The sequence below is a fragment of the Brassica napus genome, chromosome A6 (genome assembly GCF_020379485.1).
Source record: "Brassica napus cultivar Da-Ae chromosome A6, Da-Ae, whole genome shotgun sequence".
Taxonomy (NCBI): domain Eukaryota; kingdom Viridiplantae; phylum Streptophyta; class Magnoliopsida; order Brassicales; family Brassicaceae; genus Brassica; species Brassica napus.
The window spans coordinates 21,015,079-21,027,205 of NC_063439.1; the positions used below are offsets into that span (position 1 = coordinate 21,015,079).

General features: G+C 36.9%; 3 protein-coding genes and 1 long non-coding RNA gene across 6 annotated transcripts; 1 reads left to right on the top strand and 3 right to left on the bottom strand.

Moving 5' to 3' along the window:
* Positions 1–53: 53 nt before the first annotated feature.
* LOC106348334 (mitochondrial intermembrane space import and assembly protein 40 homolog) lies at positions 54–1,231 on the bottom strand. Its single transcript, XM_013788057.3, has 4 exons — positions 1,010–1,231; positions 773–810; positions 560–685; positions 54–488 (listed from the first exon to the last, which is right to left on the bottom strand). Exons 1-4 carry the CDS (start codon positions 1,137–1,139, stop codon positions 288–290), a joined length of 495 nt encoding a protein of 164 aa, XP_013643511.1. The 5' UTR covers positions 1,140–1,231; the 3' UTR covers positions 54–287.
* Positions 1,232–3,028: 1,797 nt separating this feature from the next.
* Positions 3,029–4,377, bottom strand: LOC125575878. The gene is made up of 3 exons (XR_007314423.1): positions 3,807–4,377; positions 3,431–3,714; positions 3,029–3,331 (listed from the first exon to the last, which is right to left on the bottom strand). It is a non-coding gene; the product is annotated as an uncharacterized LOC125575878 (long non-coding RNA).
* Positions 4,378–6,404: 2,027 nt separating this feature from the next.
* On the top strand, positions 6,405–8,644 carry LOC106348332 (LRR receptor-like serine/threonine-protein kinase FLS2). Its single transcript, XM_013788055.3, has one exon. The coding sequence runs from the start codon at positions 6,676–6,678 to the stop codon at positions 8,437–8,439; it is 1,764 nt and encodes a 587-aa protein (XP_013643509.2). The 5' UTR covers positions 6,405–6,675; the 3' UTR covers positions 8,440–8,644.
* A 90-nt stretch (positions 8,645–8,734) lies between these two features.
* Positions 8,735–11,321, bottom strand: LOC106352016 (high mobility group B protein 7). Of its 3 annotated transcripts, none has more exons than XM_048735052.1 (7): positions 9,853–11,321; positions 9,692–9,765; positions 9,568–9,613; positions 9,430–9,484; positions 9,287–9,331; positions 9,109–9,192; positions 8,735–9,016 (listed from the first exon to the last, which is right to left on the bottom strand). In XM_048735052.1, the coding sequence occupies exons 1-7, from the start codon at positions 9,906–9,908 to the stop codon at positions 8,891–8,893; spliced, it is 486 nt and encodes a 161-aa protein (XP_048591009.1). In that variant the 5' UTR covers positions 9,909–11,321; the 3' UTR covers positions 8,735–8,890. The 3 variants fall into 3 exon arrangements, with proteins under 3 accessions (XP_048591009.1, XP_048591008.1, XP_013647162.2); XM_048735051.1 differs by having other exon boundaries at positions 8,735–9,019; XM_013791708.3 differs by having other exon boundaries at positions 8,735–9,022.
* Between the last annotated feature and the right edge of the window lie 806 nt (positions 11,322–12,127).

Sequence of the window (12,127 nt, forward strand, 5' to 3'; positions counted from 1 at the left end):
TGCAGTTTTAACGAAAAATTAGAAAGCATTTATTATTATTAACTTCTAATTAAAGTCTCAAATCAAACCGAATTAAACCGGACGGTTATATTATTATGATACGGAACTTGCTCTGTGGATTAAACCAAACGGTTAAGCTTCTGAATACGCGATACATGAGAATGTAAACTACTAAGAAGCAAACGGACGGCCACACAATGTATTCTTTTACTTTCTTCAGATTTGTTGTTCGTAAGAGATCAAAAGAAGAGAGAAAAGAATAAGCTTCTTGTGCTGTTGTTGAGGTTCTAAAGCTTGGATTTGGCACTGCGAGGAGGGTCCTTTGCCCAGAGAGGAGGGATGATTCTATGGTCTTGCTGCACAGGCTGCTGCTGCTCTTCCTTTTTCTCGGTTTCTTTCTCGCCCTCTAGAACCTCTTTAGAGAATGCGTTTGGATGGGCTTTGACACATTTTTGCAATGCCACGAATGGATGCACACAGTCTGATCCCTGCAACAACAAATGTTTTGTCAGCACTTGCTTGGTTCCATCAGCCTAAACAATCTAGTAGCAAAGTTTACCTTTTCTTCAGCAGTGCTGATGAGAAAGCAACGGAAGGCCTCAGTGAACTGAGACCCGCAAGATCCATTACGGAGATCAGCTATGCAAGGACAATCGAGAGCCTTCTGTGCCTTGGCTTCAAGCGACTGATGGAAATTGGTGCTTTGTCAGATAAACTCAGAAAAGAGCTTTGCGAATAAACAGAGTAAGAGAGAGAGAGTTGGAGGAATAACCTCGTTCTCATTGTCACCTTCACCAAATGCTGCAGCTTCTGTAATATTATATTAATGGAGAGGACAAGGATGTCAAAATAAACACAAAAACTACAAAGAGCTTATAAATAAATGGTACAGAAAGAAACTACAAAGGCAATTTCAAAAATCATACCCAACAGTCAAGCATAGACTAAAACGAAAAAAAAAATTGACTTTTCAGGCCATTCCTTTCGATGGAGATATAGAAAGCCGAACCTGCAAGGAGAGACCCCATCGAAGTATCATCGCCATTAGAATCCCGCGGCGAATTCGTGGAAGGAGGAGGAGTATTACTCGTCGGCGTTGTGGATGAGGCAGAGTTGTCGTTGCTCTGAGCTTGACCCATCTCTTCCTTTCTCCTCCGTCTGACCAAAAACCTCCCAAGTTAGCCAGCCGACGACGAGAATCAGATCCCGCAAAAATGAAATGGAATCTATACATGGCCCAGATTATCATTATATGGGCTTTATGATCTATTGGGCTTGCGTTCGAAAGCTCTGCTCTTTTGTATGAGCGAGCGGGCAGAAGAAAGAAAGAATCAATTTCTCTTGTTAATTTTCCAAAGGGTCCCCCTAAGAAAGAGAGAAAAGTTCAATTTCATCCAACAAGAAACAACTGCGAAACAGAAGTACAATGATTCTAAATCTTTGCTTAGGCTGTCAAACGGGCATGAAGTAGGGTCAAAACACTTTTTAATATAAAACCCAGAAACACTCCATTTTGATTTCTTTTTTTTTTTTTTGTCAACTCTTTTGGCTTATTAACGAGTAACGACTCCCACTATGGTCGATTCTAGCTGTCAAAGTCCATACACTTTACTCTGCGTTTCAAAATTCTCTACGTTAATTAATTTTGAGAAAAAGACCAAAATAGCACTAAATTAAATTTTTGTTCCCAAACTAGCATTCAAGGCCAAAAATCACAAAAATAGCATTCAAGGGGTGGGGTTTAGGGTTTAGAATTTAGGGTTTAGAATTTAGGTTTTAGGGTTTAGAGTTGAGAAGTGAGGTTTTGGGAATAAGATTTCAAATTTTGAAAAATTTTAAATTTTAAATTTTTCCAAAGATAAAATGCTATTTTGGTCATTTTAGTTTTTGAGTGCTATTTTTATGATATAAACTTAGAAATGTGCTATTTTGGAGATTTGCCCAATTATTTTGGGTTAGTATGAAATGTTTATCCATTTTATAAGACGAAACATTTTTCAATTCTAATAATATAATTTTAACCACTTTTATTAATTAAGAAACTGTTTCTTAAATTTTTTTCTAAATCTGAAACCAGCCGTTACTAATAAATAACTAATATGATATGACGTAAATTATTCCTCCCAACTAATTTTTTTTTTTTGAACTTTGGCTTCCTCCCAACTAAAATTGAACTAAACAAAACTATTTTTTTGCGCGAAACCAATATCCCAGTACACCATTAATAACTTTAACCATTTCATTATGTGGAATTGAATGATTTAGAGAACTTGGAACCGGTTTCCCAAACCCGGTTTATCAACTCCTAAGCAGAGCGAACCGTTGCTCGTTACGTCCATGCAGTATCTAAAACAGTGGACGTCCACCACATTTGAGGCTCATACTGTCGTATATACATGTTGTGTTGTTGATTACGATGTCTATGCGGCAGGTTATGAATAGTTTTTTTTTCAAATTAATCACAACAAATTATTTTAATGTGTGTATATATTTATATAATGCTTGGTAATGTCCTACACGGACCGTTATCAAGCCGCAATTGACGCTTTTGAAATACACTTGAGAGAAAGATAATTAAAAACAATATGAACTCAAAAGCCTTACAGCGAAGAACAGCAAATAAAGTTCAAAATCAAACTCTCAAAATATTAAATTCATATATTTTCATTTTGCTTGTGTTCTCTAGATTCGCTATCGACAGAATCATATTTAGTATTATTCTCGCCTTGACGAAACTGATGATGTAATATTATTTAAGAATATAAAAACAGTATATATACACCAAATGATTAAGAATTCATATTTTTGGTTAAAAGTTAACCATAGTAGACTGATCACGGATAATACTAATATCATATGTAACAGGATTTGAATAGAGTAACTTTTCATATTTGAAAGTAAGTAAAGATTAACAATAAGAGCATCATTAACCATGAAACCCATTAGGATCTCTTAATGAATATTTAAATAATAAAGTTAAGCTAAAAACTTTTGTTAAGAGACAATTAATTTTAGTGCTCCAATGCAAGAACTAAACTAAAGGTTCTTAAATAAAAAGTCAAAAATTCTGAAGTCAAATCTACAATATAGCAAGAAAACTTAGGAGTCATGAGCATAAAATGTAGATGATCCGTCAAGTTCTCATTTGCCATATATTTGTAGATAAGGAACCTGGAAACTCTCAGGTTTGATGAGCAGAGGAGAAAGAAAGGAGGCAAAAGTGTAATAATAGTTCACCTCTCGTTCTTCTTAGCACAAAAGCCTTTCAAAGCAACTAGATGGCGGTGATGCAGCCTGGCGAGAAGCTCTATCTCTCTGCAAAACTCATCTTCTGTTGTAAAGAAATAACAAACTCAGCTTTTCAATGAATTCTCCATGTAAATTAAGAAATAACAAAATTTTGAAACCTTTACAGAACAGAAGCTCTCACCTGTCTTTTGGAAAGAAACATTCCAGAACTAGTGTGCACTCCACTTGCCACGCTCTCACCTGAATCATTATCCGCAACCATTGACTTCTCAAGTTTCCTTTTCGCCTAAAAAAACAAAGTAGTTGACGTTAGTCACACAGTCTCAAAACATTCCATGATCATCATCACTAAGTTCTCAAACAAACAAAAAGCATAATCAAGAAGATGATTGATTGATTGATAGTGCCAAGTTGATGAAATGATCACATTCCTCATCTGTAAGAAGTCCTTTGTAAAAAAACACCCTGCAGAAGATATCACATACTTAGATCTTCAAAACAATCAAACCACAAAGTTCTTTCTTTTTTTAATAGCAAAATGCAACAAACAAACCAACCTAGGAGTCCAAGAGAGCTGAGTGAACTTGGATCAATAACTAGAGACAAGCACTTGTCTTCTGCTTAATCACTGACCCTTCTTTGCCCCAACCAATAGAGAAAAAAAAAACAAATCTTTATCAGTCAACACACTACTGCAACAAGTGTCGTCCTCATCACTTCCACCGAAACAAGTTCTCCGTCATCCCTCTCGAAAGCCACCACAACAACAACCCTTCCTTCACCTCCAGCCCCAACCTTTAAATCAAAGCCATCTTCCAATCACTCACACGCAAAAGCCCCAAACCCTGATCCTCAGCCGTGTCGTGAAGGATAGAAAGGAAAACAGAGGGATCTACGAGGAAAACAGAGAGATGAGAAGATTTGAAGAAGATAAGATGGAACCATGGGATACTGGAGAGATCAAGAGGATGGGATTCGTGAAGGAGAACCGAATCCCTTTCGTCGAGAGAGATTTCGAGAGAAAGAGAGAGAGACCAAAGAGAGAGCGTCTCTATGCTTGACGCGTGGCAACGAAGAGGCGGGCCTTCTACGCCTTACGGAAGAGGCGAGTCTATGCTTTTCTTCTTTTTTTATTAATTTTTTTATTTTATTTGCCTTAAGAGGCGTCATTAAAACCTGCGTTAATGATGGTCTAATGTAGCAAGTTGTTATTGAATGATTTACAGTGAGTTATTACTTTCTAGCATTTTTATTGGTGAATGAAAAGCTGCCTCTGGTGACCACATAATGGATGGGATTGGGAGTTGTGTTATTGTCATTACAAAAATAAATTTTGTAGCTTCGACCAAAACTGTTATTGTAGTGGAGATTTGTGTTACTTTAATGATGGTTTTGATATTAAAGTTTGGACGACCCACATCTAATGTTTTAATTTCCATCTTCATTTGTCATATAAAAGTAGATGTATATCAATTCAACAAGCTGCCAAAACTAGTATTGCCTATAACTATTCAAAATGATTTTGACTTGTAAGTTCAGCGACCCATATCTAATTTCCATCTTAAATTGTCTTATGATGTGATGAAGTACATTTATCACAAATCAACAGGTTGGCAGAAGTAACATCGCTATGAATATTCAACGATCAAAGAGTTATATCCTCAAGTGCTAAAAAAAGTTTGGTGTTCAATGGGTAATCAAGTCTCGTTTATTTTCTTAATAAATTTAAAATAAGAATAGGAATTGATTGTTACAACCAACATATACAACTAGGGATGTCAAATGGGCATGCTGTCCATGGGTAGCCCATGTCCAAACCAATATGGACATGCCCATATTTGACCATAATTTTGTTTTGTGCAAATGGGCGAGGCCCAAATACACTCATATCCAAATGGACAAAACCAAATGGACATGGGCGGCCCAAAATTTTAAAATATCTAGGGTTAATGTATTTGAGTAAAAATTATATTTTCCCGTTAAAACCGTGAAATAACGTTTTCTCGCCAAAACCGTAAAATTACATTTTCACGTTAAACCCGTAAAATCTTGTTTTCCGCTAAAACCGTAAAATCGAAATTTTCCACCAAAACTGTAAATTTAGTTTTTCCGCCAAAACCGTAAAATCGAATTTTCAAGTTTTTTTCGCCAAAACCGTAAATCGAGTTTTCCCGCCAAATCCATAAATCGAGATTTTCCCGCCAAAACCGTAAAATCGAGATTTTCCGCCAAAACCGTAGATCTAGTTTTCTATCAAAACCGTAAAATCAAGTTTTTCCGCCAAAACCGTAAAATCAAGATTTCCCACCGAAACTATAAAATCGAGATTTCCGGCCAAAACCGTAAAATCGAGATTTTTCTCCAAAACCGTAAATCGAGATTTCCCGCCAAAATCGTATCTATGCTTTTGAATTCTACAACACATAATAATATATTAAATATGAATTTTTGTATGTTAACACTGGTTCTTTAATTGGACTCTGCGGAAGACCCATTTGGAATGGTCCAATTTGGTATGGACAATTTGGACTTGGTATAATTTGGACTTAAAAAAAATAATGTCCAATAAACTGCTTTGTCCATTTGGACATGCCCATTGGACATGGACAGCCCATTTGACATCTCTATATACAACAAGATATTTAAACTATGGTCATCTGGTTATCGTCTATTAATTTCCTCTTTCAGACAAAAAGAATCTTCGTGTGTTGGGTTTTATCAATATCATTAAGACATGGTTATGAACATAAACATATAGATCAAATACTTTACGTTCAACCGATGGTATATAATCCTGATTTAACAGCATTATTTGAAAAATTATACTGTATGGTTGATTTATTATAACTTTATCATGAGACAAACAGTGGCCTATATCACGAATTCACATGAATTTATTTAATGATGTCCTCTTGAGAGCTTGGACACAAAGAAGAAGAAGAATACTTCTAATGTAAAAAACAAAGGAGTGTAAACAATTTTCAAACTGATCTGCGCTCCAACGTTCGAAATGAAACTAGGATCCTCGTGATTCATCCAACGGTCACAATTCTCCATGTGAATCTCTTCAAGACTTGTTTTGTAAATTTTCAAAAAACAAATATTATACTCTTTTTCACCAAGGCTATAAGTAAAGGTGGATCATTTTTCTAGATCCAACCAGACTTAATCCATCAATTGTTTGATTAAAGTGAAAAAGAAAATACTTTTTGCAGCTCATTCGTTTTTTTCTTTATTTATTTTTTTTGTGGATGGATCATTATACCTTCTTGTCTAAGTGAAGGAACAATAATAAAGAGTTTTTTTTTTTTAATTATCCAAATTCAAGTCAAAGTTAACTCCTGTCAGTTTCTTTTGTCCGAGCAAAAATCTTTATTTTTAACCACTTTTGCGTTAAGCTGATCACCAAAACCCATTTTTCCCAAAATGCAAAACCTGAGATGGGTTTTGAATCTCTTGTTTGTTTCATCTCTTCTTCATAATCTTGTTCACTCCTCATCACAAGTAATCTGCTCAAGCCAAGACAGAGCAGCACTTCTCGCTTTCAAATCAAGCATCGTCGAGGACACAACTGGAGTTCTGTCTTCATGGGTCGGCCAAGATTGTTGCAATGGAGACTGGGAAGGCGTTCTATGCAACCCAGCCACAGGGAAAGTCACAAGCTTGGTGCTGCAAAGCTCCTTGACCGAACCTACTCTTTACATGAAAGGCACATTATCACCTTCACTGGGGAGTCTCGGATCTCTCCAGGTTTTGGTCATTAGTGGTAACAAATTCATCACTGGTTCGATTCCCAACAGCTTCTCAAACTTAACTAGTCTTACCCAGCTCGCGCTAGAAGATAATTCTCTCCGTGGCAGTGTTCCTACTGGCTTAGGCCACCTTCCAATGCTGGAATCTCTTTCATTGGCTGGAAACCGCTTCTCAGGTGTTGTCCCGGCTAGTTTGGGGAGCTTAAGAAGCCTTACCACGATGAGTTTGGCTCGAAACTCTCTGTCAGGTCCAGTCCCTGTGGCGTTCAAGAACCTCCTCAAGCTTCAGATTCTTGATCTCAGCTTCAATTTGTTGTCTGGACCAATCCCGGATTTCATAGGCCAGTTTCGGGATCTAACCACTCTTCATCTCTCTAGCAACAGACTATCCGGGGGAATACCAGTTTCTGTTTATAACTTGGGGAAGCTTCAAGACATGTCGTTGGAGCGAAATGATCTGACCGGGCCACTCTCTGACCGAATCAGCAATTTGAAGTCGCTTTCTATCCTTGACTTGAGCAGCAACAAGTTCGTTGGTCACATACCAGCATCCATTACAAGGCTGCAGAATCTCTGGTCTCTCAATCTCTCCAGAAACCATTTCTCTGATCCTCTGCCTGTTGTTGTAGGCAGAGGATTTCCTTCTTTACTGTCGATAGATCTTTCCTACAACAACCTTAATCTTGGAGAAGTTCCAAGCTGGATCAGAGACAAGCCACTCACAGAGATCAACTTAGCTGGTTGCAAACTGAGAGGGGATTTTCCGAAGCTAACAAGACCGCACGACGTGACCTCGCTAGACTTGTCTGATAACTTTCTCACAGGTGATGTTTCAGCTCTTCTCACCAACATGAGCAGTCTTCAGAAACTAAAGCTCTCAAAGAACCAGCTCAAGTTCGATCTCTCCGAGCTCAAGTTGCCGGAAGGGGTGTCTTCCGTTGATCTAAGTTCAAATCTCGTGACAGGGTCGCTTTCAAGCCTGTTAAACAACAAGACAAGCCGGTTCTTGGAAGAGGTACATCTCACCAACAACCAAATCTCAGGGAGGATCCCTGACTTCGCAGAGAGCTCGAACCTCAAAGTACTCAACATAGGGAGCAACAAAATCGGTGGACAAATCCCGAGTTCAATATCAAACCTTGTTGAACTTGTGAGACTAGACATCTCAAGGAATCACATCACAGGAGTCATACCTCAAGCTTTAGGACAGCTCGCCCAGCTGAACTGGCTTGACCTCTCGATCAATGCACTTACAGGAAGAATCCCAGACAGCTTGTTGAACATCAAGGCAGTGAAACATGCGAGTTTCAGGGCCAACAAACTGTGCGGACTGATTCCACAAGGAAGACCATTCAACATCTTTCCTGCAGCTGCTTATCTGCATAACCTTTGCTTGTGTGGCAAGCCGTTACCACCTTGCAGGAAGACTGAGAAGTGAAAGCAAACACACGTTTTGAAGTGGCCAGTCCAACCGCTGACTTGATCTTAATCCCATCACTTTACGCATTTTCTTCAAAAAAAATAGATGATATCTTCTATTTGTCTTTTACTCTTTCACTTCCTATTCCATTGTTTTAATCTGTACTTCTATACATCTTTGATTCTGTTTTAATCTAAATAAAATTATTATCACTTTGATTCAACCAGCAGAACATGTAAACCAAATAATAACTTCCAGTTCTAGTAGTCATCAAAAATCTCCCATTCTTGTTCTTTACCCCTTTTTAAAAAAAAAATAGAAATTATCATTTATGAAAGTCTGTTACTGAGTGGCATGAAAGATCATACATCGAGATAAAGCGAGAAGACTGAATCAGCTTCTGATTAAAAGCATAGAAACAGCCCGAATTAAAAGTATTTGGTAAGACCTGATCGACAATGTGTGCTTACTAGCCAAACGCACTTCGCCGACCACGACCTCCCCGAACAAGTCTTCCTCTACCTCTACCTCTACCTCTACCGTTTTGACAACCATTTGGCGCATCGGTTTTGTTATCAACTTCCTTCTCCTCATCCTCCTCCTGGAAAAGTCACAATATCATCGAGAGTCCATGTAAATAATGAGCAAAAAGGAAAGACAAAACCATTTAAACAAAGAAACACATACTACATCATCAGCATCGTTGCTCTCAAGCGACTTGTTATATTCTTCCATAAGTTGAGCAGCTTTATCCCTATAAACATTCTTCTCCTAAAAAAAGGATCAAGGAACAGAACAAAACAGAGAGTAAGAAGATAAAAAATAAGAAAATAGGCAACATGAAACTCCTCAGGAAAGGACTCACGTCCTCAGTGAAAGACTTCCACATTTCACCACCAAGCTTTGGAACCTACAACACCATATAAAACAACAGCATAGTCATGTTGTAAAACCATCAGATAGCTAGTCAAGTGAATGTAACAACAAGCTCGGGTTGTACAGTCTTACATCCTTAAGGTTAACATATTGATTCTTTTCTTCGTAAGTTTCGCGGAAATCATTCCTGCAAAAAAGGGAAAAGAATAAATCAGCTTTTTTTCTTCCCTATTCAGTATAGACAAAAGTGATCAAAAGATGAATATTTACATGAAAAAATAAAAGGCAGTAGGAGGTTTCTTCTTAGCCTCAGTTCCTGATTCATTAGAAACGCAAAAAAAAAAAGAGATTAAAGAGACGATCGATGAGAAACGCAAACGCGAGATTAGATTACCGATTTTGGCGGCGTGGAGGCTGCACTTGTGCAAACGTCTATACTTAACAGTTACTTTCTCGTTGCATCCTTCACTGAAATCGTTTAATTATTAAACTAAATTGTGAGAAACCTAAACCCTAAACTAGAACAACAAAATCTTCGATCGAATGAGTGAGTACCATATAGCGAAAGCGCTGACGAATTTGGGGCGGAGTAAGGTGTTGCTGTTGGTCATCTCTTTCTTATCTCGATCGGAAGTTAGGTTAACAAATCTCTCGATGAGAAAGTTTCAGAGAAGCTGTGAGAGGGAAAGACGAAACTTGTTTTGTGGCGCTTATATACTCCTCCCGCGATTTCCTTTTTTTTTTCGCTGCTTTTTTTATTTATTAGCTGTCGATCTAATCCACCGTTCGTTTCGCATACGCGATGATAATAAACGGTCTAGCTTCGCTTTGTACTGTCATTCGATGTGATATATATATCTTCGCGGCCTCAATTTCTTTCTTTATTTATTAGGGTTTTTCGGGTTTAAGGTATTTGGGCCGTATGGCCCATTTATAGCTAGATATTCCACTATGCCCCAATAATACAGTATATTCAAATGGTCCTTGACTAATTTACATGAAACAAAATAATGGTCCGGCCCAATATAGAGTGTATATAAGTTAAACTCCCAACAAAATATATAGAGAGGAATATGATTTTCATTTGATACCTTAGAGCATGATTAACTCGGACTCTTAATTTGGGATTCTTAATTTATAATTTGATACTTTTTATTTTTATTTATATATATTTTTCGGCTAAGAGCCAATTCTTATATCTTTTATTTAAGAGACAGTTCTTAACTTTTTTTTAATTAAAAACTAAGAAACGGTTCTTAGCCTAAGCTAAAAGTCCTACCTTAAAAATCTGGGTTAATCATGGTCTTAAGTGGTCAGGTGAAAGACCCCAAATACACTAGGAGTTTTTTTTTTTTATGCAAGGACTCATCCAAAGTAATTGTGATTAAGATAATAGTAAAATTACGGGACAGTGGGTGCCTAACGGTAAAAGTTAAGAGATCAGAAAGGCTAGGGAATAGAGAGAGAGATATATAGGCATGTGGGGGTGTTGCAGAGCTGAAAAGACTTTTAGGGTTTTAGGGTGATGGGAAGGTGAATTTACCCTCACTCACTTCTTGCTTACTGTGCCCCTCCCTCTCAGAGAATCTCACATCCTTCTCTCTCTATCTTTCAAATCTTCCTTTTCTTTTTGTGTATAGTTTTAAAACTTTATAGTAAAACAAATATATACACATTTAAATACTTTAGACTAGGAAGCCGATTATAGTAAAAATTTATAAATCCAAGTTATGATTGGGTTTGCGGAATATCTAAAGGTTTAATCATCTTAACTTTCTCTTCATTTCCACAGTATATATATATATATATATTATCTACTGATTAAAAGAATCTTGCGTCAAAATGATTAGATAGGTGATTAGTTGTAGTCTCTCTCTCTTCTGTGTTTTCTACAGTGTATGATATCATTGGGAGATTATAGACTAACTTTTTACCTCTATTAACTAAATTCAAACTACAAAACTATTCTCTTCTTTTTAAAACGATAGATATTAGTGATATCTCACGTTAAAGATTAGCTTTGTGGAACATAATCAACTTAAAAAGCTGTTAATAATAACCCAATAGGCTGCTAATACATAGCATAGACAACAGACATGGCATTAGAAACATACATTATATCGCACAAACTGATTTTGAAATAAACAAACAGCAACAAGACATATTTTAGGTTTAAAGAGAATCAAAGTTAAGAGAATAGCTAAGAGGATCGTAGTTGAAACTTGTCTGCTTCTTGTTCTTGTCTCTTGGGGATCTCATCTTCTTCTTCATCTTCTTAATCTCTCTTCTGATTCTCCATAAAATACTTCTCATTAGCTTCTTCTCCTTCTTCCCTAGCTCCATTACCATTATGCATCCCATTTTTCTTCTGCTTTCCTCTTTTTTGGTCGAAAGTGAGAAATGAGAGAGAGAGAAAGAGAGCTGCAAAGTTAAAAAAGTGTGAAGTGAATAAAGTCAATTGTGGAGAAGGAAGACTACTTATAAAAGCAGTATCTCTGTCTTTGTTTGTAGAGTTGTACCAAGGAGAAGCATTGATGTTGACCTCTCACTTTTTAATTTTAGATATATTTTATGATTATACATTTACACGTGTACACCTTTATCTATAAATAATCTTCTGATGTTTGTATTTATTTTTAACCGTCTAACAGTAATCCACCAAACAGTAAAAATCGGCGATAAGAAGTAGGCAATCATATAGAAGAGTGGGTAAAATTTGCTTGTAGTTAAATAGTTCCATGCGACCAAACCAACTTTTATTAGCTGAACCACCATCTCAGACTACAATACTCTCTTTTTTTTTTTTCCGTCAAGTTGAAATTCATTCATA

What these genes read in the sequence shown, in the direction of transcription:
- LOC106348334 (XM_013788057.3), bottom strand. Translation starts at nt 1,139, where the DNA reads ATGGGTCAAGCTCAGAGCAACGACAACTCTGCCTCATCCACAACGCCG. An exon ending in AAGGTGACAATGAGAACGAG is followed by an intron (nt 686 to 772) that starts GTTATTCCTCCA and finishes AATTTCCATCAG; the next exon opens with TCGCTTGAAGCCAAGGCACA. An exon ending in TCAGCACTGCTGAAGAAAAG is followed by an intron (nt 489 to 559) that starts GTAAACTTTGCT and finishes TTGTTGTTGCAG; the next exon opens with GGATCAGACTGTGTGCATCC.
- LOC106352016 (XM_013791708.3), bottom strand. Translation starts at nt 9,908, where the DNA reads ATGACCAACAGCAACACCTTACTCCGCCCCAAATTCGTCAGCGCTTTC. An exon ending in GTCAGCGCTTTCGCTATATG is followed by an intron (nt 9,766 to 9,852) that starts GTACTCACTCAT and finishes AAACGATTTCAG; the next exon opens with TGAAGGATGCAACGAGAAAG. An exon ending in ACTGCCTTTTATTTTTTCAT is followed by an intron (nt 9,485 to 9,567) that starts GTAAATATTCAT and finishes CCTTTTTTGCAG; the next exon opens with GAATGATTTCCGCGAAACTT.
- LOC106348332 (XM_013788055.3), top strand. Translation starts at nt 6,676, where the DNA reads ATGCAAAACCTGAGATGGGTTTTGAATCTCTTGTTTGTTTCATCTCTT.